Genomic DNA, 24,515 nt, shown 5'->3' with positions numbered 1-24,515 from the left:
TGGTTTTGTTGTTGATCCCTGATTTTTTTTTTTTTCTTAAAAAAAGGGGAGGGGCTGTTATCTGTACTGTATTGGTGCTTTGCTTTTATTTCAGTTAGCTAGTAAGGGACAGAGCTTTCATATTTAAATCTAGACACCACTTGCCTGGAAGGCTGTTATTTTCCTCAAATGAGAGGGCTAAAATTATGCTTTAAGCCCCAGATTTATCAAAGCATGTGGGTATCTACCACTAATTGAGGCTTTTAAAAACCATAATCTAGTTGAATATTGAGAACTTACCTTCGTTTGGATCATGCCAAAACGCTGATCTCTCAAATCTCTCACAATCTGCTTGATGTTGAACTATCAGAAGAGAACATTTTTTTATTTTGTTGACAGTGCAAGTTATAAAGAAAGATTTAAGCATGTTCAGACAGTAGAGCTGTGACTCAGTGCTTTTACAAATAGTATATTTGTAGTTATTATCTTTGTTGTTTAAAACAACAAAAGGTGGCTTTATTCCATTTTGTTAGGATGAATTCTACCAGGGATTACTCTAATCTAAGACACCCCACATGTTGTTGACATCTGTACCAGTTTGTAATACTTAACGATGATCTGTTTGATACTTACACATAGATCTTTTTCTATATAGCTGAGCAGAACTTCAACACAGAGCAAAATTCCACTTCTTCCAATGCCAGTGCTGCAGTGAGCAACAATAGGTCCTGCACTGTGAGCTTTTCTCATGTAACAAATAAATTTTACAAGCTGCTCAGCCAGTTTGGGAGTATTGTGGTCTGGCCAAGTAGTAAACTGCAAATGACTTACAATGCGTTTCTCTTCTGTCTGGAAGAGAAAGAACAGAAATGTTAAAAATTATCAGTCCTAAGACTGATTTTCAAGTAGTTCCACTGTTAAATTTTCCTTCAGCCTCATTCTTAATCAATTGTTTGTCCACCCTACAATTCTTCAGTTTTTCGTACTTGACCCTATTAAGGTTTCTTTTAGGTTTTCAGAAACGTACTCAGAAGACACAGGTCTAGGAACTTCATATAATTTTGATGACACTGAAGTTACTCTGTTGCCCCAAAAGGATGTAGTTACCTTATTTGTTGGTTAGAAAGGAAAACCAAAAACATTTCTTAAATTAGAACATTCCAGTACTGTTTACTAAAATTGCTTTTGTAACTGAACTAAACCGTACAAATAGAGGAGTAGCAATATGATAGCCATGATGGTAGGATAGTAAATGCTAGTCTAGATATCAGAGATAAAATAATGATTTGTGATTAGACACCCTAATGTACAAACCAAATCAACTAAAAAAATGATTACAAGAATAGTCATAATGTAGATAAAATAAAGAGTATTATTAACTGAATGGTCCTGGGCCAGTACTTCCTGTTGCCAGCTTGCCAAAACACATTAAGCTGAATGTAAAAGAACTACCTCGATTTTTACCATCAGAAGAATTTGAATGCATGTCTGGATTTCTGCTGAAGTAAACCTGTGGCTTTCTGTAGTTAGATACTGGTCCAAGACAAACATAGCAAACACAACGTGTTCATTGAAACAATCACATATAATGGCCTGTCTTCCTATTTTAATAATCTTTTGGGAAGACTCATACAAATGCTTTGCTATATTTCACACTCAGTGACATAAGGTGAATAGTGTTTTCTTCATATAGAGAAATTGTTTTCTTGATGGAAAAAGACACCAAGTTAGTCTGGCACAAGTATGAATCTTTTAATTATTCCATTAATTAGTATGTCCTGAAGAAATTTTTGCAAAGCTTTACTTAATATTGAGGCAAGACTGATGGACTATAGTTGTCTCGATTTCCATGTTCTTACACCTGGATTCTGTATTTGTTAGGTTTCTAAAAATTTGCTACTAGATTTGTAGTTTCATGTGTATTCATGTCTTTTCATGAATGAAAGAAGTATCATTTATTCTAAATTCTAGGATGAAAACCACCTTCCTCCTCTCTTTCCTTCCAGCCACTGTTACAGAATATGAACCCATTCTGGCAGCCCTTGCTGTTTTGATTTGATGAGAACATTAAGCAATTCTGCAAAACACTGAGCACACCAGCTCTGTGACTATTAGAGTACTAGTTTTTTGATATTGTCCAAATGTATATAATGTTGGATCCATTGCTTGTGCAATGAGCAAAGAAGAATCATCTCATTAACCTGATTTCATACCTTTTAATCAGATTCTTACATTCCTAAAAAATAGTAAGCAAATATTACTTAGAGGAAGCAAACAATAATACTAGTATTTACTTATTTACTTACTAGTAAAATATCTAATAAATTTCAACATATATGACATTATTAAGTATACTTAATAATACTTAATATTTGATACTTAAGTTGATTTAAGTCAACTTACCTGCTTGTTGATCATTTCTATTGTTCTAATTATGAAGTATTCCAGAATCTGGTAATTGTCTAGCCTGAGATGGAAATTAGTCAGGTCTATAGAGTCCTGGGGAGGCTCAGGCCAGTACCGATGACATTTGACTTGCCCTAGCTCCACTTCTTTTGTCATCATGGCAATCACATCCGATTCACTCTCCCAGACCATTTGCCAGAAATCAGCCATAGTGGATGGCAGAGGCCCTTGTGTTGTAATATAGAAATGATCCTCGTCTCCAACTTTCATTCTAATGTAACTTGCATTAATGTAGCCGTTCTTTTCTCCCAGATGAACTCGTGTCTTATCGTCTGTACAGAAACAGAAAGTTGCTACTTCAGCTGTAGGTCTAAAACAGAGTTCTAGCATCTCTAGCACTCAGGAGATGAGGAACCTTAGCCTCTAGAAGCAAAGTAAGCCTCTGGATTTTAGAATACATTTGGCTAGTAGCGTTAATATTAATTACTCCTAGTAAGAATTCCCATAGATAAATTGTATGGTCCAGTGCAGCTTTATTTCTCTTAAGACACTTGTGTAACACTCTGACAAACCTTCTAATTACCATAGAATTGTTTGGCAGTAATTCAGAATAGTTTGTCCAACACTGCTTTTAATGTATGGCATGGGAACATTGTCACTGGGTATTGGTGTTACAAAACAGGAAACTTCTGAGAACGTATACTGTATCACTAATACAGAGAGGTAACTGTGCTACAAATTTTGCATGTGTTATCCTGCTGCTGCAATTTAGAAAGACATCAGGGGTCCAAAAATGTTCTTCTGTCATGATACCTCTCAGGGAATCTTTCGGTTGTACACTATTTTTTTGAAATCCTTGTTAACACCAGTCATTCAGCACTTGGACTCAAATCGTCCTTCTAAAATGACTTCTCATCAGTGAGGAAACTTGTTTCTGGCTTATATCAGAGGTGAGCAGCTGAAAGCTCTGGTTGCATATTATGGTTTCAAATACTTCTGAAAGAATCTTTATCTTTCTGAGAGCTACGTAACTCCATGATTTCCACTGTACTTTTCAGAATTCCACAGTGTCACAAGCAGTAGGAATAGCTGTACATTTAAACAGATTTAAAGAACAGCTATTATAGTTCAAGTTACACTTTCTCACAGAAATGTAGGTCAATAACTCTGAGAAAGAGGGAAGGAAACACCAAGACAGCTGGCCCCCTACCAGACCAAGTCCTGCCCTGTGGAAGATGATACTTCAGAAAATTACATATTGTGCAATGCAGACATCCCTACATGAACTCTACCTCTTTTGGAAAAATCTTAACACATTTCATTATTAATAGAGCTTTCTGTGACTAAGGATGTGGTGGGATTTGCCTGCTACATCTCAGTGTTATAGCCATTTTCCTGTTTTCTGATGTCTGTCTTCACTGAATGTATGTTCTCATTACAGTGCGTACTTACACGGAAGAATATCTTGGTATCTGTTTTTATTCTGGTTTTCTGGTGCTTTGCCAGTTCTGCAGTCATCTATTGGTTTCACATGTTCTAAAGCCTAGATCAAAGAGAAATAGTCAATCCATGTTGTTCACATCCTTTATAGACAACCATTACAGAGTCACTGTGAGCAAACTTTACTGCTATATGTGACCCAAGACTGGCAAATAAACCTCTTACAGAAGAGAAGCAGTACATCCTTCTCTAAACTTCTAGGCAAGGGATTCAAATTGCTTTGCATTTTCTTCAGCCTGCATAAAATTTCTGGGGTTTTCAAGTGAGATTTCCAACCCAAATCTTCAGCCCCTGTTGTATATTACTGTAAAATAGATGTTTGGAATAGTGTCTTGGCCAAATGTCAGCATTCATAATTGATAACCTACTGACTGAAGCACCAATTATTGAACTGTTAACAGGTAGTGAATGTCAGTGAAGACTTTTCAGTGACAGAAAATGATGGATATAGGTAACAGCATGTTCAGTGCAAATCATATGGTCGTTAAGTACTTCATAGCAGATTTAGGGGAGCAGAATGCAGTGTAGCTGGAAGCAGGAATGTACAAGTTAATTTCATTTACAGTTTTGAGTTACCTTCACTTTTCTGTATTCTTCACCTCTTTGGTATGCATTGCACAATGCTCAGCCATCACATTATGCCACTATACAGTGTATACAGACTGAAATACGTGTGACATTTCTTCAGTTACTACAGCTTTTACTCAGATAAAATACCCATTGGCTTTGGTAACCAGTGCTTTCCCTATTAGCTCTTTATGTTTTCTGAGCAGATGTGTGACAGCTCATAGTATGCTATGCTTACATCGGTAACAGAATAGAATGAATGGAAATTAATACATGCCTTTGAGCCTTCAGAGAAAGTCAGCAAATCCTATGCACTTGAGCCTGTGCAATTTTGTACCCAGAAAGTCAGAGATACAAAGGCAAGTGAAAAAAACTGATAACATTGTAATTACTATGGAAAAGTGGTAGCAATCTATTTCACTGGTGATAAGTACATCATTTAACAGAAATTCCAGTAGTGTTGAAGAGTTATGAAATAATCTGTTCTTTAGGAATTTGCAGATAACTGAGTACTCTATTTATATCCTGAAACAAGAGATTTTATAGACTTTCCTAATTTTACACTTTTTCATGATTTATATGCCATCGGATGTAATTATGTATTTTCATTAGCTATGGAGGTATGTTACTTTTTCTTTTTAATTTCACAAAGTTCCTGACCTTAAGAGCACCTTGTGGCAATGATTTCCATGGATCACTAGAGCACTGTGTGAAACATTTTCCTTTCATCAACTAAGTGTTTCAACACTAGTGAATCCCTAGCAGCATGGATTTCTTGCTTTAATGCAGCCTCCAAAATAGTTCTTAGGCAGATGTTCAGCAGAGCTGAGGGGGTAACAGGAAGAAGTCAGTCTGGGAAAAAGTGATTCATACTCTACTTTTGTGTATTATTTATTTTTCATTCCATGTGGGCAGTATCTTTAGACAGGAACGGTGCAAGCCTGACCTGTATGGAAAGAGAGAGACCCAAGTTCTGTAGCATCACCCAAACAGCAGAGTAGAAACCCCTTTCTGTCTGGAATAATTCTCTGAAAGTGGAGTCAGTAAAGATATACAAGTGGATAAAGATATATAAGACTAAACACTCAGATCTTAAAAACGAACCACACCTTACCATAAACTCCTTTAACACTTCTTGATTCTCTATCTGCAGCTGGAGGCCTTGAATAAGACCTGTGATGCCAGTCCTTGGACCTACTCCAGTCAGTGATGGTTCAAAGTTAATTAGCTGAGACAGTTCATCTCCAGAAGCAAAGGTTCTGCCTATATATCAACAAAAAAAAAGGGATTTTTTAATGATTATTGTTCATAGTGCCAAATTTTGGCTTTAAAAACTAGGAGGCTGCAGTACTTAAGTACATTTTGATGCTTATACTGTGGAAGCGAAATATGAAAAAATATTTTTGGCTTACTTGTGTTCACAGCAGAAAGAAGAATAAGTCAGCACCGTGGATGAAATGAGCACCACATTTTATGTAATTTGGAAGCAGATCCAACTATTGCAATTTATTGCCTCATACAGTTTCTAAATACAGTCTGCTCTAAATAAACTGTTCTTGCAGAATTGTAAACCTTAACACTAGTTTATATTGGTATAGGAGACTCTGGCCACATCTTCACAGGGAATCATCTTCACGTTTCCAACACTTTCTTGAAAACTACTGTTGCCACACCACACTGCTAGGAATAATCACTGCAAATTCTTCATTCCTGAAGAAAAGAAATATCTTCTGTTCTTTTCATCTTACCTCAGACTCCTCTTCAAAAACAAAATGTGAAGTGTCTTTGAGGCACCAAAATCAGGATTCAGTTTTACTAACTAACTCATCCTGAAGTATATGCTGTGATCCAAAACTTGACAGATTAAGAAGATGGATAAACATTTATATCTCCATAAATATCACTACTCTGCTGGAGCAATTGAAAAATTTTTGTTAACCACGTAGAGTAAAAACAGTAGTTTATTTGGTAAAAAATAGTGATTTGAGGCAGAGGAATTATGGAATTTGTCCTTTTAGTCATAGGCTACTGTTGGCAAATAATAACATGCCAGCTGTCTCAAAGAAAACTTGATGATCTGTTCCACAGGTTTGTTGTAGGCTGAAGAACAAGGAGCAACGCTGTTTTCCTTTTGTAAGATGTCATTGCTACTCTCTGTTACAAAAGTGTTGTGCTTGCTGTGCTTTTGTCTTGGACCACAACTTGCACCTGCCTTTCCTGAGCTTCTAAGACATTTTCTGTTTACTTTCTGTCCTCTAACCCTCACAGATGTGAGGGTGTTTCTATTAAGTAGTTGAGTGCCAGAAAAGACAGATCCCCTCTCCAGACAGAGCATGCTATTCCCCATACACCTCTCTTTCCTTCCAGATCAAGTGGAATAAAAAAAACAAACTTTGAGCAGGTAGTAGAGGATAGATTGCTTGTAATTTTCTGTTTACTAGCCAGTACAGCTTGGTAGTGTGAGGGAGATAACTGGTTTCCTTCTGATAAAAGCCACCAGCAATTCATTGCTTCTACAGAGCAAGAAGAAGCTGGGAGAGACCTGTATTTCAGAGAATCTATGGAATACTACAGCATCCTCAACACAACCCCTTTCACAAATTATTCTTGTTTGGGGCAGAAGCAGCTTAATTTTCTATAGGAACAACTAGGCAGATTCTTTCTGTAAACTGTCTTCTTATATGAGAGGGGCTTTAGCACCTGAGCTGTGAAAGTGCTTCAGTATGTGTTCAAGCACATCAGTTCTAGCGATTTTAATGAAATTATATGAAGTGAAATTCAGTGATTCTGGGAACAAAGTCTTGAGATAGAATTTGACCCTTTCATTCTAAATTTTTGTGTGTTTCATTTACTTTTTTGAGGAGTTGTTTGGGAACAGTAAGAGAGAAAGCAGAAAGATTTCAAAAACCTATTGCATGCAGTGATAACAAGCACATTTTGTAGTATGTTCCTGGAATTCGTTCCATTAATTCTCAAAGCCTTCTTTGTCAATGCCTTTCATATATGAAAAAGGCCTTCTGCTACATCCAGTCAGTAGGATAATCCATCTGCTTTTGTTTTATTTATTTTGGAACAAACTAAGAATTTCAGGTTTTTAATTATGCAGTGGGAAGCCTCCACAAATTTGTTCCTAACCCAAATTGCAACGTTCATTTTTTTTGTTCAGCCACTGAGCCAATGTGTCATTTCTTTGCACTATTCAATAGTGCATGATTTGAACAAATGTCATGATCTTGCTCAAATTAATTCAACAACTTTCTTTTTATCTTAATTTTTCAGTTTACCTAATTGAGTATAATAAAGATATTCAGAGATTTTCGTTTGGGGAAGGACATCACATATAACGTTAAAAAAAAAAGACAGACACAAAACCAAAACAAAACAAAGTTGCTCATCCTTTTGAAACTGGAGTTCCAAAGCAGAGGTGCTCAGAGCAGTGGCAAGTGGGTGATGGCCAGCAGAGCTGCCCTCCCTGGGTTCATTACATTAATTAATTCCGACTCATGTTCCTTCCTTCTAGCAGTTCTCCGAAAGAGTTGGAGAGACCCTGATGTAGGCCGCCTTCTGGATGTTGCAAAAGTTTGAAGACCTTCATATATATCAATGGTAAAAATTGTGTCCCGAGTGCCCTGGTCTTTAAGACATGAGACACAAAGAGCAAATTCTTAGCTTGTATTTAGGGGATTAGTGTTGTTCTCACTGTACATATATGGAGGAGCTGGCCTATAGTATTAAAGAAACAAGAGAAGTTTTTGCATGGTTACTTCTAGGTAGAACGGAAATTCTGTGGGGCATATCGTCATCTTCATTGTTCCAGCTGTCTGACTCAGACTGCTGACTCTCTCTTCTGCAGCCTTCACATTTTGCATATTTCTGTGACCTGTAAAACAGCGTTAGTTGAATGGTCTTACGGAAGCAGCAGAAGCTTTGATAATCTGAACCGTACAAAGGTTTTGTTTTTAACCAATTTAAAAATCTATTTTAAATAAGTTTAAATAGATTTAAAATCTATTTAAGTCACTTAAAACTTTCTTGAGCAACTATTTTCAAGAATTAGTGTGAACTCTGAAGAACATTTTGTCTTGAGTAGTGTTTGCAAATACAGCTAGTGAAAACCACTACTATTTGTATGTAGTATTTTATTTTTTTCAGAGAGATAAAAACATACTTTGTATAAAAAGTTGCCCAAAAATGATTGAAAGTAAGGTTTGTCCCAGTTATAGACCGTTTTTCATGTATGACATTTTTCAGTTGTTAGGCAATCATAGATAAATAGGCTTTGCTTGTTACTGTTTCCTAAAGTATTGTATTGGGTCTGGCTGAGATGGGAGTTAATTTTCCCCATAGCAGCCCTCATAGTGCTGTGCTCTGCAGTGGTAGCTGGAGAGGTGTTGATAACGCACCAGTGTTTTGGCTACTGCTGAGCAGTGCTTGCACAGCACCAAGGCTGCCTCTCCAACGTTCCTCCCTCACCAGGAGGCTGGGGGTGAGCAAGATCTTGGGAGGGGACACAGCCAGGACAGCTGACCCAAAATGCCCAAAGGGATATTCTATACCATATGATATCTGCTCAGCAATAAAAGCCAAGAGAAAGGAGGAGGACTAGGGGACATTTGTTGTTATGACATTTGTCTTCCAGAGCAGCTGCTACACATACTGAAGCCCTCCTTCCCAGGAAGTGGCTGGACATTGCCTGCTGATGGGAAGTAGAAATAAATCTTTTGTTTTCCTTTGCTTCCATGTGCAGCCTTTGCTTTTGCTTTATTAAACTGCCTTTATCTTGACCCACAAGGGTTTTTTTTTCCGTCTTGTTTTCTCCCACCTGCCCCATCCTGCTGAGGAGGGGAGTGTTAGAGCAGTTTGGTGGGCACCTGGCATCCAGCCAAGGTCAGCCCACCACAAGTATTTAGAAAATTTTAGAGGACTTAAATATGTTCTAGGTAGAAGATATGCCTGCAATCCAGAATACAACTATAATGTGTGAAGAATGGGCCAAATACTCCTCTACTGGCTAGCTCAAATACCCTCAGACCTGACTACTTAACTATGGTAGTAGGCTTAAGCATATCACAGTCTTACATTATCCTATCCTATGTATGATCATAATACATAATGTTAGAAATAGTAAAAGGTACCCTTAAGAGGGAGAATAAGGTAATAAGTAGCAGCTTTACAAACGTCAATAACTATTACAGGCTGTGCATGTTCAAGTTACACAAAGCTTTTGCAAGTAGAATATGGAAATACCAGAAAATACTGGTAGTAAAAAGATTCATCTTACAGGACAGGGGCCAGAAAACCATTGTATTTGCAAAACAATCAGAAAAGATACTGGTTATCCCTATATATTGTAAGATAACTTTGTATTAGCCATAGATGCATTAATACATCTTGCACACAGAGCAAGATAATTTAATAATAATTACACCTGACTACCTGGTATATCACAAGATAATGTTGCATTAGCAATGAGATAATAGGAGGTGGCACTGAGCCTATGTTCACAAGGATGTAATCACTTACAGATGCTCTCAAAGCTTTTTTCAAACTTTAGCTCTGCAAGCAGGTAAGTTAGGGAAGATTTTCATCCCTAATTGATTGGCCAAGTACTGTTATTACAAAATTTTAAGTTTTAAATGTAAACATTTATTCCCTTTTTCCATTTATGTGGGTTGTAAGTGATAAAGAAAATAATCGTGTTTCATATATTCTGCATCATTGTAATAGACAAAACTGCCTGTGTCTTATCAATGCTCCATTATTCTTTGAATCCCATGGTACTGTAGATTTAAAATTTGAAGTAAAATTCTTCTCTTCTTGTACTATGTACTTTCTTTGGAGTAACAACCTCAAAGTCTCTGGATTCCCAGATGTCTGGAGTTCAACATCTGTATCACTACAGCCATAGTAGCACAGGGTCCAGCCCAGGCTGCAGGACCTGCTTGGAATACATACTAAAGCCCATGGGGACCCTGCCCACACCAATGTGATAGTGGTACCACTGTTCTATCTCCTCCTCAGCTAGAAAGGCTAAAGGTAGTTTAGACGTGTCCGCATGAGCTGTTACACCTAGAAGCTTCTGTTTAATTAGTCTTAGAAGTTGTGTGGAAGCTGTTTTGGAACTCCTACTGCAGATGGAGCTGCATTCCAATAGAACTGTATTTCTATCATTTGGGACACATGAGTGCATTTGCATTCCATATTAGGACAGCTCTGGAAATAAATAGTATGGATAATTTATTCCTCTATTTTAATAGTTTTACTGCATTTGAAAGACTTACCTGTCTGAAATGTTACTGATGATATCCTTATAGTCTTGTCCAGTCAGCTGACCTTGCAGAGGGGAATTGTGTATACTTTCTGGATCCTGCAGGTTTAAAATAAGAAAAATCTGTGAAAAAATCAGTACACAGAAACATCATGTATATAGTTACTTTCATCTACATTCTTTCTTATATCTGACAACAATGTGTCCTTCAATCAAGAAGGAAAGGGAAAATAGAATAGTTTACACTTTCAGAAGAAAGTATGTAACTTGGATTCAGCATTGCAGTATCTACTAGAAGTAAAAAGCCACATCAGCTCTATTTGTGAGTTTCATAGCAATATAGTCTTCAGACATCTCTACAACTTAGCAAGCATGACTAAACTTTGAAAAGGTTCATGTTAGCTATATCCTCTCTGATTTCATAAAGAAAATGCAATCACAGGCATCATGAGTCACACTCTATTTTTCACCTCTCAGCTCTCGGCAGCAGCAAGCACCAGTGTCTGAGATGGAATTGTTGGTAAGAATTTCCTTTTTCTGTCTCAGACACAATGATGCCAGCTATTAGAGCAGCTGCTCTACTGAAGTACTCAACTAACAGAAAAGGCAGACCCTTCATCACCCTCCATATGCAGTAGAAGGAATAGCGTTGGTGGCTGGTTTTCCAGCCTAGAGAATGATAACTGGGTCCTGCATTTAAATAATGATGCAGAACATCTACCGTTAGTATGGGGAACTGGCTCCTTCTCAGTTGCAACACTTCATAGATAATTATTGAAATTTTAGTTCAGAGTGGTGGTTTTTATTCTTTACCTGCTTAATATTCCAGATGCACTCAGAAACCACCCTGGCATGTTACACAGTATAAACTACTGAATGCCCCACAGAATCTTAATAGTAGCTGCCACTTATACTTTACTTTCTTACTGTTGCGCTTGTATTTCCCATTATAATAGGGGAATTCATGGCTGCTTATTTAACCATAAATTCATTTACCCAGTTTCTGCACCTGCTGACTGCACTGATTGGAGAATGCTATATGGATTTTTGTTTTCTATTTGCCAAGGAAAGGTATTTTATTGCTGCTTTTTTGCATCTGTTTTTTTCAGTAGCTTGTCATTTTCAAAGTCTATGTCTTTGGAGTAGATGGCAGCTGTGCTCTATAAAGTAAAGCATAAATAGTTTCTATTCATAGCGGACAGCTAAAGGCAAGCTGTAAATAATGAAGGAGAGAGAGTTAATGGACCCAACTCAGCAAAAAATTTTAGTATGTTCTTACAGTTAGGCGTGTTCTGTGCTGAACTAGACACATGTAACCCCATGCTTAAAACTTTGTGCCTTAATACCTTGCTAATTCAGGGATCTAATAAGGAACCTGTAACCTTAGTACTATCTCCTACTTCTCGTTGACATTATTTCTTGGGTGTACTTATCCATCAGATCATGGACATGACCTTGTTTTGATACTACATTTCACCAGTCTCTAACAGTGTACTTCCAACACCCATTCCAACAGTGTACTTAAAACTTCCTCAAACAAATTCCTCTTCAACGTTTTCTCAGCTTATTCACATCAAGGATTTCTTCCATTTTTCTTTTCGAGACTGATTATATTGGTTGAGGTAGGGTTTGGGATTTTTTAATTTGTTCTGGAGGATAAGATAACCTATATTTTCTCACTTTCTCTGAGGAGTGGTGTTACAATTGTAAACATAGATATAATAGATGCTGTAAAATTTGATGTGGAGTGTCTTGCAGAGTTTACTAAGATTCAAAAATGTAACCATATTTAAAGAAGTTTGGGTGCCTTGGAGTTATGAATATTAATGGCAGATAACTGAATAGAAATCTTTTAAAGTATATTATTTTAAAATACTGAAAGAATGGTAAAGTTAATAAATCATTAATTCCAATACTATAAAGCACCAGAACTAGACTTGCATATGCAACCTTCCTTCCCCCCACCCTTTTAGTATATATTTTATACTAATCATATGCTCTTATCTCAGTGCAATCCTCTGACTCATTCCAATGTTAGCAGTTCCAGTCGTTGCAGCACACTTCCCTTACATTAATCTTTTCTCATTAAGAAGGTGTGGTTCTTGCCTGCATTGCAGCAAATCCATTTTGTAAACAAACATATGAGTACATTGCCTGATAACTTCTAGAAGCCTGATTCAGATTTTACCTTGGTGCACTTCTGGTTAGATTGTTCTTCCTTGAAAGTGAAAACAGGCTGAGCTCTCAGACTTCCCTCAGCACCATCTGAATATCAGAAAACAAAATCAAAGTAAAATGCCTATAATGCATGAAAATACAGATGCATTTCTTCTGTGCCATCCACATCAGAGGACTTTGATCTTGGAAGAGGCACTGAGATACAGTGCCAGAAACTGGCATGGAATATCCCTTTCATGGATGCTCTGAGAGGGTTAGTACAGCACAAATGCCGTATATTACCACTGAAGAAGCCAGCATAGTTCAGGTTGCCAGAAGATACACTGAAGTAGACTCCTGTTTCAATAGCAGTTATAAAAAACTTGAAATAGAATTTAAATCTTCCCTCCCTAACCCAGCCCATTCCTTTGCAGTGCTAATGGACAAATACCATAGTTTTAACTTTGACGCCAGTGCTTCTATAATACCATTGGGTTTTGCTGGTCCAAGAATCACAGAATCACAGAATCACTAGATTGGAAAGGACCTTCAAGATCATCAAGTCCAACCATTAATCCAGTGCCACCATGTTCCCTAAACCATGTCCTGAAGTGCCACATCCACACATTTTTTGAACGCTTCCAGAGATGGCGACTCCACCGCCTCCCTGGGCAGCCTGTTCCAATGCCTAACCACGCTCTTGGTGAAAAAATTTTTCTTAATATCCAATCTAAACCTCCCCTGGCGCAACTTGAGGCCATTTCCTCTCGTCCTATCGCTGGTTACTTGGGAGAAGAGACAGACACCCTCGTCGCCACAACCCCCTTTCAGGTAGTTGTAGAGAGCGATAAGGTCTCCTCTCAGCCTCCTCTTCTCCACACTGAACAACCCCAGTTCCCTCAGCCGCTCCTCATAAGACTTGTGCTCCAGCCCCCTCACCAGCTTCGTTGCCCTTCTCTGGACAAGAAAACAGTTTAAACTTTCCAGCAACTGTGTAATTCACCAATGTTATGTGAGATGTGAATAAACGTCTCCACAGTTCATTCCTTAAATTTGCAGAGCTGGAGAAAAGGCTAGACTCACTGAAGTGAATGGGATTATTTCCATAGCCCTTAATAGGGCAAGACCTTCGATCAGCCTTTTTATAGCAGTCTGTCCTTCCATTTTTTGCATCATTAACCCCCAAAATTAAACTAGAATAGAGATGAGGCAGTGAACATCCTCCTTCCAGGCCAGTGCTGAGCATAGTTTTCTCATCTTTATGTAAAAGCTTTGCTCTTGAAACACACAGGTTAGGTTCCAGTAAGTGAAGGGGTGTCCAGTGCTTATGACACAAACTAGGAGTTCAAGAGGATTAGCTTCAGTCTAATAGATACTGAAAAAACTGAGATCCTTAAACCCTAGAGGCAGCTGCTGCCTAACAGCAGAATTGCCCAAAATAATTATGCAGGTAAGTTTGCATCAGTAAAGCTGACTAGATACACACATTTTTGCTGTAAAATAGCTCCAAAACCCACAGTCAGCTCTGCATCTCTCCCTAGTCAGCTGGGGAGAAAGCAAATAGCAATGGCAGTGGCTTTTTGCTTGAAAAGATTTGAAACAAAGCCTCCAATTTGTAACCAGCAGGCCAGAAGGTACATTAAGGAGGAATTCTGTATTCTTCCCATTTAAGTTTCTCCACATTATAGGAAACATTTCAGTGTTCAAAGAAATAGAAAGTTGAAGAATATAAACCCGTAATCTATTGGTAATAGTATACTCTTGCTTCCACTCCCAGCTCTAAGTAGTATTTAAATTTTGAGCATTCAGTAGAGTGGAGCCTGCAGCACAAGTGTTTTCGATTAGAGTTAGCTCTCTAAGTGCTGCCCTATGCAGGTGCGTGTGCTCTCAAACTAATAGCAATCAACCTGGGAGTAGAGGCTTCTGGATTTGAACATGAACAAGTACAGAAGGGAGAAGAGTTATCTGCCAGGCAGAACAGGAGGTGTAGTGCTTCCAAGAGATAAGGTAGGAGTGCTGGGATGTGAGATTTGTGGGAAATGTATTTTAGTAGCTGGGTCAGTAATTGGCTGTGATTCTATCAGAGTTGCATAAAGTTGGGTAAAATTAGCACAAGACCAGGAGCCTTCTTGGCTTAAAAACATAAGCTGACTTAAAGCATCTTTGAGGGTCATGCAGCTTTGCTTCCACTGTTCCTCGACTTAAATAATCACACTTAGGCATTCCTTCCCTGTGGTCCTATGTCTTGAGTAGCTTAGCCAGAGCTGCACATGAGGGTGAAAAATGTTTGTATCTACAGCTATGAATCAGGAGTAACTGTAAAGTTAGTAATATTGAATTGATTTGCTAATAGGAAAGTTGAATTCAGGCAACACATAATCCCACTTTTATAATGTGCTGTGCAGATGTGGCTGCTTACCAGGCTCTGCTTTTATGTCTGGGGGGGAAGGTATACTGTTGCTCTGATTGCCTGAATAAGCCCAGTGCAAAGCCATGCTTCGGCAGACAGTCAGTTGAACAGTGCCTCGAGCCTTGCGCAGCAAATCTATAACTGTTTGGCGTGGCAGACCAGACACGAAAGTCTCATTCACCTGAAATATACAATGATATATACTTCCAGATTCCTGTAACAGAAAGCTTTTTTTAATCACATATCTGAGCACTGATCAATCTTTATAACTCCTTTGTATTTCATGTGTCCTCATCCCCTCCCACTTTAGTAACTTGCTTGATCATCTCCTCTCTACTTCTTTATACCGTGATTTCCAGCAGTACACCACAAAAGCATAGTCTGCATCTTTCCTGAGGCACTAAAAGGGCAATGTTTCCCCCACTCTTCAGAGTGAAGATGGAGGAGAGATGGAAGTAAATGAAAAACTGGAAAAGCAAACAAAAATATTGAGACTCCTGGAGGGGGAAGAAAAAAATTGGGGTAAAAAAAAAAAAAAAGATTATTTATGTTAAAAGGTGGTTAAGGTAGTAAGATTTTAAATGAAGATTCAAAAACTGTAATTCCAGTGCGTTTTGCTTGTCTTGGTAATACCTAACTGGCACCAATGATGGGTTCCTCCCAGTATGCTCCTCGTTAGGGGTTATATGCATGCTTGGTCAGTTAACTCTTGTTTCCCTGATTTTTTTTTTTTCATGTGTAATCCTCACTGGGCACAGTTACACTATGGAGTAGTTGCACTTTTCTGTTTGCCCTGCTATTCTGGGTCTGCTTTTCTGCTGGAGTGAGTGCCCAACAGCCCCCTTCCAGCCGTAGAGCGGCCCAGTCCCCGAGGAAGCGGAACTCTAGGCAAGGGCTGGGGGGACCCAGAACAGCCCTCTGACCCCCAGGAGCTGAGGGACACCATCTTTCACGTGTTAACTATGCCTCGCAGCCTCAGATTTCCCATTTGCACAACCTTTACACTGAATAGAATGCTCATTATAGAGTAACTAGAGAAAATGTAGGCCAAAACAACGGAGAACAAGCATTACCTTAAGTAGAATGTCACCAACTTGAAGCCTCCCATCTAAGTCTGCAATGCTGTCCGGGCTGATGGCTTTTATTAGGATAGCCCTGCCATTTCTTCCACCTACCAGTGCAAATCCTAGGCTTCCACTTTCTGCTTTTTCCAGCTCAATCTTAATAATGAAGTCCTACAATAGAAGAGGATGCAGTCTAACGTGGAGTTTATTCAGGGCTGTGTTTTGTTTGCATTTTTAATACCAAAGAATCCCATTACGCTTCAGTCCTCACTGGTTTATGTTGATTATGGGATAGATCCTTCTCTTGAATAGGTGTCTAGAGCTTCCAGTGATCAACATAGCAGCTGCATGTACGTATCAGAATGAAAACAGTATTATTTCCATAATATTTTTAATAATTGCTGGAGAGGAAAATAACCTCTTAAGAGCAAGGAAACATGTACTTTTAGAATCCTTTTAGAAAGTATCAGATACATTACCTTCATTGACAAACAAGTCACTCCTATCTCCCGCATGACAGTACTGCAGTACATACTCCATTCTTTTATTGTTCTGTAATGAAAATCTTAACCTTGCAACACCATCTTACCCCATCTGTTTGCCTTTAGCACTTCGTTCAGTTTTAAAATCATCTGCTTTTTTAGGGTCAAGTATTAGATTAGAAATGTCAGCAACCTAGAAATGTTTATGTCTTGCAGCATGACTAGTTCCAATGTTGCAAATATCATCCCCAGAAATTATTTTAGCAAGTTGAACAGATAAACCATCATGGATTAAATGGTGTGGAAGAAGCAGTAATAGTGATGACTTAATCAAAAGTGAAAAAATTGTTCCAATTTTTCTGCCAGATCGGAGGTCTAATTTTAACAAGACAACCCTTTTTTGCAAACCACAATCAGGAGGAAACTAGTAAATCTAGTCCCATGAAAAATCAGTCCCAATATGGGTAATTTCAATTCCAAGTAACATTATTTTCCACGTTTGCACAAACAGAAGTCATGTTTGCACTTCTAAGAATTCTGAAGCAGTGTATATTGAGCATGGATATTTACTCTTTTTTCAAAGAACACACCTGTGTATTTTAGGAATTCATCATTTCAAAAATGGCATTACTCTTGCCAAATTCAAACAGTTACGATTTATGTCAATGCTGCATAATACTCCAAAGGTTTGGAATAATTTTACCCTTGTTTCAAATGCCCCATCTGAGAATTTCAGAATGAAACATGTTAATCTCAGGTTTCAAAATTGTTGTGGAAAATGCTTCACAATTACACTTATTTTCCCCAGAATCCCATGCTGTGACATTCTGTGTCTTTTTCCTGTGCTATTTTCTTTCTAAGCTAAGGACTAATCTAGTAAGCTGTTAAGAGTAATATGAAGACCTAATGGAGGGGCTACATCATATGAGTCGTGCTTATATTACCAAGCTGCTAAAATAGTGATGTTATACATTGAAAACCAGCAATAGGAGAGTTTGGCCCCAGGAAGTGCTCAGTGCATTCTAGTCCATGAATGCTGAAGCAATTCAACACTTCACAGGATGCTCTCCAAAGGCATTATATTCACATTTTCAAGGAAATTGGAGAGGAAACAAATACATCAAATAGCACTATTGAAAAAATCTCACTCCATATAGCTCACTTCATTTGATGGACTGTCTCACACTTGATAAAATTGTCACTTACCTTACATTCTGGAGAATCGGGAGTGTTTTGCTGAGCACCACAGTTTGTTTCCTCCGAATGTTTCTCTGTGAAAAAGCAGCAGCATTTTTTACCCAGTTGTAAAACACTGGTTAAATGTTCTCACTCGATATCGTACTCCGAGACATAATAAAGCATTTCATATTTTACATGTCAAATATAAAAAAATTCCTGTGGACTTATGTGGGCTTACATTCCTGAACTGTGAACGGACCTTCTGCACATTATCCCTGTAGACTTTCTACCTCCCACCGAGCAAGTTGCAAACTAAGCTTTAGAAGCTGCATATTAGAGGGTCAGAGGTACCAGGTGGACAACAGGTAATGTATAAATGTTATCTGAAACTCTGAGGGAGGCAGTTCTGTTTGTAAAGGATTAATCTTTCCCAGGTGCTGCCAGTACCACCTACAGACTTATTTTCTTTTGAAGAGTGGGCACAAAATTTTACAAACCCTAACCGAAAAATACAAAGTTCCTTACCATGTTGATGCAGCAGATGCTGTTCTCGGGAATTCAGGTTTTCATTTGAGAAAGAAATATTGTCTTTCTCTGTCTCAGCAGGTGGCCCTAAAAGCATACATGTAGGTTTGTTCTGACAGGCCTCCTGCTAATCTTCATATACACAAGGGAACGTAAACTCTGTGCTTAGATTATTAAACAAAGCATCAATATCCATATTGATACTATATGAGACAGTTTGAGACACTTACTACTGCGTGATTAAGTTTGCCAATTTGTACAGTGGTATAAACAATTCTGTCATGAATTGTAGAGGTATTGCATCTCAGTCGTTGCTATTTTTAAAATTGTAACAACAATGAGAGATCAGACTGAGTCATTCTAGACGCGTGGCAATGATCAGGCAGAGGAGGAGGAATCACACAGCAGAGTGTGTTAGTGTCTGCAGCGATGGAGATGTAAGAAGACAATGTGCATTTCTTGACACTCACACCTCTACCCACCCACCCCCAGTTTTGGGGTTTTGCTTTATCATATCTTGGTGCTCTTAGTTGTCTTGCACAAAGTGCTCGTAATGTATGAATTACAGAAAATTATGAGTGTCCTGTTGTTAACAAACAAACAAAAAAAGCTCCCTGTTGCATTTGCAATTTTAGTATGCATTTTTGTAACTAAGAGAGTCTGTAAAATGAAGGCTTTCATCCTTAATAACAAATTGTTATAGATTTATCTGTCAGTCTATCAGAGAGGATGGCAAACAAAACACCAAATACCAAATCACTATAGATTTCTTTAAGTAAATGCCTTCTAAAAGGGAAGAATCTTGTTTTATAAAAGAGGCAGAAAACTGTACCATTGTACAGATCATAAATCTGTATCAGAGGTGGATCAGATCTGGTAACCTATTTTGAAGCTGTCTTGAGAAATCTTAGAATCTGAAAAGCTCGTGGAGCAAGCATGTGTAAGCAAGGCCCTAACAGGACACGCATTGACCACGCTTTAGTTATACCACAGTAGCTGAGACTACACATAACCTTATCTGTGTCTTGTAGTAAATTCAAAGCAGCTGTTCTTCAGTAAGTGAAATAAGCTGCTTCAGTTTTTGAAAACAAACACACAGCTAGTTTTTGTAGAGTAGGAAATATGTAACTAGCTTGACTTGGAATAATTTCTTCAGGTAGACATATGCCGGTATTCAGATGAGTGTAGGCATATGAGCTTCTCATCCAGTGTTACTTTTTCAGGTCATCTTTGTACGGTTAAAAAATAATTCAGATATCCAGTCAGGTAAATGAAACTGTGGGTTAGGCCTGACTTAACAGTCCAGCCAGATGGACACTAGAAAGTGTTACTTGCATAGCTAACACACTTTCTGTGCAGTGACATAAATGTGATGTCAGCTGATGGTGCATATGCAACCTCTGCTTGCTGTGACTCCTCCTACTGCTAGAGAAATTCTGGTCAAGTCTTTGTAGTGCAGATAATTACTGAAGTCTTGTATTAATTATCATCCCCTGTCAGGGATGCTTTTATATTAACCAAGAGGTATTGGTGCTGCCTGTTTCTGATTTTCTATAAATTTATTGATAACAGTTTTAAAAGTTGGTCTAGATGATACAGTATTGGCTCATTAAGGAATGGCTCAAAAAGTGGTGTAAAACCCCTTAGAGAATAGTTTCAATCAAAACGGATGTTGAAATTTGATCACATAAAATTCCCATTTAATAGCAACAAATTAAAAAATAGAAACTGACTATACAAAATGCAATAAATAATTTTTAGAGAATTATACATTTTATTTCTATCTTTAAAGAGCAACCAAATTTCATTCAGACCTTTAGAATGGCCATAACAGAAATACCGAATGCCAAGTTACAATCTGTTAATAACTTTTTAAATGCAGTGAATCAATACCTTATGCTTATTTCCAAAATCAGAAGCAAGTTTTGAGCTAAAAACCAAAAATATTAGCCTTACTTACTATTTTCCTGCTCTAGAGGAACCACTGGATTGCCATTTCTGGGGGGCAGAAAAAGTGAAATATGTGAGCCATTGAGCTGCATGCTTTGTAAAGCACATATGAAAAATATTTTTAGAAAGTCAGTTGTCTAAATTGTACTTGTACTGCTATGGTTTTGTTAATGGTGCTTTCCTAAAGAGCATTTACATCGGTATGTAAAATATTTGACTGTATCTAACAATAATGAAACTTTTTATTTAAATGGCTTGTGGAAAGAAAGAACATGTTAAACCATCTGTCTTAGTACAGAACTGCTTTGTGGTACATTTTGAATTCAGCTTCAGTTCCCCCTCTATAAAGTGGGAACGAACTTCTGTAATTTCCTTTACCCTATTTCTGTTTGTATCCTTAGATTGTAAATTCTTATGATCAGGATGTGTTGCCTACTAACTGCTTGTACAGCAAGAAGTAGAATGAGGCTGCAGTTTCTTCATCGCTAGCCTGGTGCAGGTTAATGAAATGTTGATAGAAGTTGCAGCTACATTAAGATAGCTGTGGCAGGCACACTGTCACTAACTCAGGTTATGAAACTTAGGTCATTCACATACTTTTGGGTTACTATTTGACTGTTCCTCTGAGATCTTTGGAAGCTATTTCTGCATCAGTCCAGGACTTCTGATGATGCTCTTACAGACTGTAGAACACAGTAAATCTAAAGTGCAGACAAGATCTGATGAGGGAAATTCTTAACTTGCTGCAGATTAAATGCTGCATTTTTAACACCTTTCTAGAACATTTGGCTGTTGGAAATAACCTGGAGTTTCCCATCAGAGGTAGTTTCTTGCCTGTAGTTTTGAATCTGAGAATGTGTGGAGAAAGTTGGCACTAGTGGTGGAGATATAAAGATGATTTTTCCCTGCAGAACAGAGTATCTGAAAATGGTGGCCGGCCTCACAGTTGAAGGGTTCACATTTGTGTTTGGATGGTAAGTTTGAAGAGTTCTCATTTGTGTCAGACAAGTCTACTTGTATTCACTGTGTTAGTTGTAATTACAAGTAGTTAAGATATCTTGTGGATGTTACGACTCAGATTGCAATGTTCAGACCTTTGAGGTGAGGCATTTTTCTTGTAGTTTGTTGTGTTTTTATTGTTTGACTTGTTGATGTAAAATGTAGAAAACTGCTTTAACATTAAGATTGAGTATGCTCAGATTTACCTTGTCAGCTCAGATTTACCTTGTGGCTTTGATTTGGACATTCTGGGTGGCAGCTTCACATACTCTCACTGCATCATCAAGGGTAATGCCCTCAGTCCAGAGTCCACAGATGTAAACAATCTGATCTCGTGGCTGCAAACTGCCTTCCATGCTGGCAGGAGAGCCAGGCACTATCTCTAGTACATAAATACCTTGTAACTTGCTTCCAGCTCCTCCTGTCAGCTTCAAGCCTAGAATAATGCAGAGAAAGCATTTTTTGTGGCAGCGTGTTTAGAATTTCACTGTCAGTGGCACACAGACTAATGGAATAGGTGTGGGTCATTGAAAGATAGGTTGAACAAATTACCAACGTTATAAACAACAGTCTTGCCCCAGTGAGATGGGGTATAAGAGCTGGACTGGGAGAACGAAACACAATTACATGTTAAAAAAGTATGGAAAAACCTGACATGGCTTCATTTCTATGTCCATCTCTATGCTTCAGTTATTCCATAGTGCTTTATTTCACTTGATGTTGAAGAGTCATTTGACTAAGGCACTTAGCTGCATAGCGTAACTCCTTCATTACCAGAGTGCTTAAGTGCCTTCCAGTCTTTAGAGTGACAGGGAATGGAGGCATGTGACAGCTAAGGAGATACCTGTACAGTGCAAAACAGAATTGTGCAACAATATTCAAGCAATCGCCAAACAAGCTAGTTTCTGAACTGGAAACAGGATGCTGTACCTGAGCAAATATAGCTATACTGTTTCCTGGGTCTACAGGTTTATCTGTGTGCAGTACTCACCACATTCTGCAGAAATACCAAGATACTCACACTGTGGGTATTTCTTTTATCCCTTGTATTGCACAATGTGGATAAAGCCTTTTGTCTGTGGTGAATCAAGGATTTGAGTGCAGGTTTTTTGAACAGCAAACTATTGCCCTAACCAGTGGCTCATCCTGCTTAAACGTTGCCCTCTCTCTCTTTCTCTCCTCTCTTTCTCTCCTCTCTTTCTCTCCTCTCTTTCTCTCCTCTCTTTCTCTCCTCTCTTTCTCTCCTCTCTTTCTCTCCTCTCTTTCTCTCTCTCTCCAGGTAGTAGACATTATTATCTAACTACCAACAACTTCTGTATATCAGTAACATAAAAATATGAGACTGGACATCTGCCAGAAACTTCAGCCACTAGGGTGATAATACAAAGATCATTTTTCCAACTATCTTCATTGGTCTAATGATATCTAAAGATATTAATCTTCCCTTTAAGGCCTTGCCCAAAATAAAGCTGTCCCTTCCTTGGTCATGGGTGATGGAGGAGAGCATAAAGCTGTCAAGGTCACTCAGGATCATACTGATCCAAGACCACAGTTGCTTATGATTATCTTACAATAACTGTAATCCCTGTCCAAAATAGTATGCATAGTATTTACTACACACCTAGCTGTCCATTGGCACCTTTTGTGAGAGTAATTTCAGGAATCTCCTCTGGCCTAATAGACGGACGCAGATCACTGTCAGCACGACCAACCACAAGGTGCAGATCCGGAGGAGAGCTTTGCAGTAAAGTCAGGGCTTCATTGCATGGTAAAGATGTGACATCAATTCCATTCACCTAAATGACAAACCGGTAAAATGATGTCATAGATCTCATTGACCATCATGTACTTCTCCCTCCACTCTAAATTTTGCATATGAACTTAAATTAGTTTTCACTTTCATCTTACTGCTTTGCTGTGGTATTTAATGTCACTAAATGCAACAGTTAGGATTGCAGCAAGATTTCTTTTTTGAACTTTTATTTTTCTGAATGCAGCGTTTTCATAAAAATAGCTCTTTTTTTCTTGAAACTCAAGGTTTTTGTAGCAAAAAACCAAGACAGCCTAATGCAAGAAACTGAAGATGAACCAGGCTGAAAACAGGCTTTAGTCATACGTTACAAAGGATGTAACTCCCGCATCCTTTGTATGTCACCTATCTTATCAGTTTGTCATTTAACTGGGAAGGCATTTAATGTCTCTGTTGTCTTGCATTGCTGCTAGATGATTCATGTTATTTGCCTGGTCATACAATCTATTCAGTCTGATAGTTGTCCTGCTGAAGTCAGCAGAATCGCATTTATTATGGGATCCATTTGCACTTGCATGCCTAAATATGTGATAAACTGGACCCTATGGGATGAAGAATACCTAAGCTAAATGACATTCATCTGCAAATATTCTCTCCTCTTGTACAAACTCAAACGATTACTGTACCATAATGATTCTGTCTCCCCTTCTTAGTCTTCCATCAGACAGGGCAGGCTCATTCAAGATTTCATCGACATACAGGCAGCTGTCCACTTTGTTAAGAACTACAGAGAATCCATAAGTGCTGTTCTCTGACTTTGTCAAAGTCACAAAGATCTCAGTTTCCTATTAAAATAAGCACAAGATATGTTTGATGTAGGCTTTTCTGTTGCTTCGTTAACATCTTCCATTATGTTTTATATGCAGATAGGAATCAGATCCTCATATGGCATAAATAAGAGCATACATAAGGGTTTCTCTGATTTGGCACTGCCTTATTTCAGAATTAATTCTACTTCTTTTTGCCTAGCGGCGCTTCACGGTGATTGATTGATAGCACCTAATAAGGCAGGGAATGCCATCAGGGACTAGAATTTTGGCATTTGAAATCTGTAAAGAAAGGCTTGGAGTCCTCTGAGCTGACAAGCATTGCAATAGTAGGATGCAGAGATGATTGTTGTTGCTATTGCTGTCCCACTGAAGGAAATGGCTGGACCTAAATTTTTGTCCTCAGTGCTCTCAAATTAGTAGGAATTCAGAGCTTGTTAGTGTCAGCAGGA

General features: G+C 38.2%; 1 protein-coding gene across 1 annotated transcript in view; it reads right to left on the bottom strand.

Moving 5' to 3' along the window:
* Nucleotides 1-279: 279 nt before the first annotated feature.
* The window catches only part of FRMPD2 (FERM and PDZ domain containing 2), a gene marked incomplete at its 3' end in the record, with an annotated part of 63,862 nt that continues 39,626 nt past the window's right edge, over nucleotides 280-24,515 (bottom strand). Inside the window, exons 28-42 of the mRNA XM_010292144.1 lie at nucleotides 23,923-24,081; nucleotides 23,108-23,282; nucleotides 21,712-21,922; nucleotides 20,498-20,535; nucleotides 18,040-18,104; nucleotides 16,361-16,522; nucleotides 15,297-15,468; nucleotides 12,909-12,985; nucleotides 10,734-10,819; nucleotides 8,217-8,332; nucleotides 5,567-5,715; nucleotides 3,838-3,928; nucleotides 2,383-2,717; nucleotides 613-828; nucleotides 280-342 (exon numbers count right to left, since the gene is read on the bottom strand). Coding sequence (XP_010290446.1) covers nucleotides 280-342; nucleotides 613-828; nucleotides 2,383-2,717; nucleotides 3,838-3,928; nucleotides 5,567-5,715; nucleotides 8,217-8,332; nucleotides 10,734-10,819; nucleotides 12,909-12,985; nucleotides 15,297-15,468; nucleotides 16,361-16,522; nucleotides 18,040-18,104; nucleotides 20,498-20,535; nucleotides 21,712-21,922; nucleotides 23,108-23,282; nucleotides 23,923-24,081 — 2,115 coding nt within the window. The remainder of the gene's footprint in view (nucleotides 343-612; nucleotides 829-2,382; nucleotides 2,718-3,837; nucleotides 3,929-5,566; nucleotides 5,716-8,216; nucleotides 8,333-10,733; nucleotides 10,820-12,908; nucleotides 12,986-15,296; nucleotides 15,469-16,360; nucleotides 16,523-18,039; nucleotides 18,105-20,497; nucleotides 20,536-21,711; nucleotides 21,923-23,107; nucleotides 23,283-23,922; nucleotides 24,082-24,515) is intronic.

The sequence above is a fragment of the Phaethon lepturus genome, unplaced genomic scaffold (assembly GCF_000687285.1).
Source record: "Phaethon lepturus isolate BGI_N335 unplaced genomic scaffold, ASM68728v1 scaffold6278, whole genome shotgun sequence".
Taxonomy (NCBI): domain Eukaryota; kingdom Metazoa; phylum Chordata; class Aves; order Phaethontiformes; family Phaethontidae; genus Phaethon; species Phaethon lepturus.
This window is presented reverse-complemented; position numbering and strand designations above follow the sequence as displayed.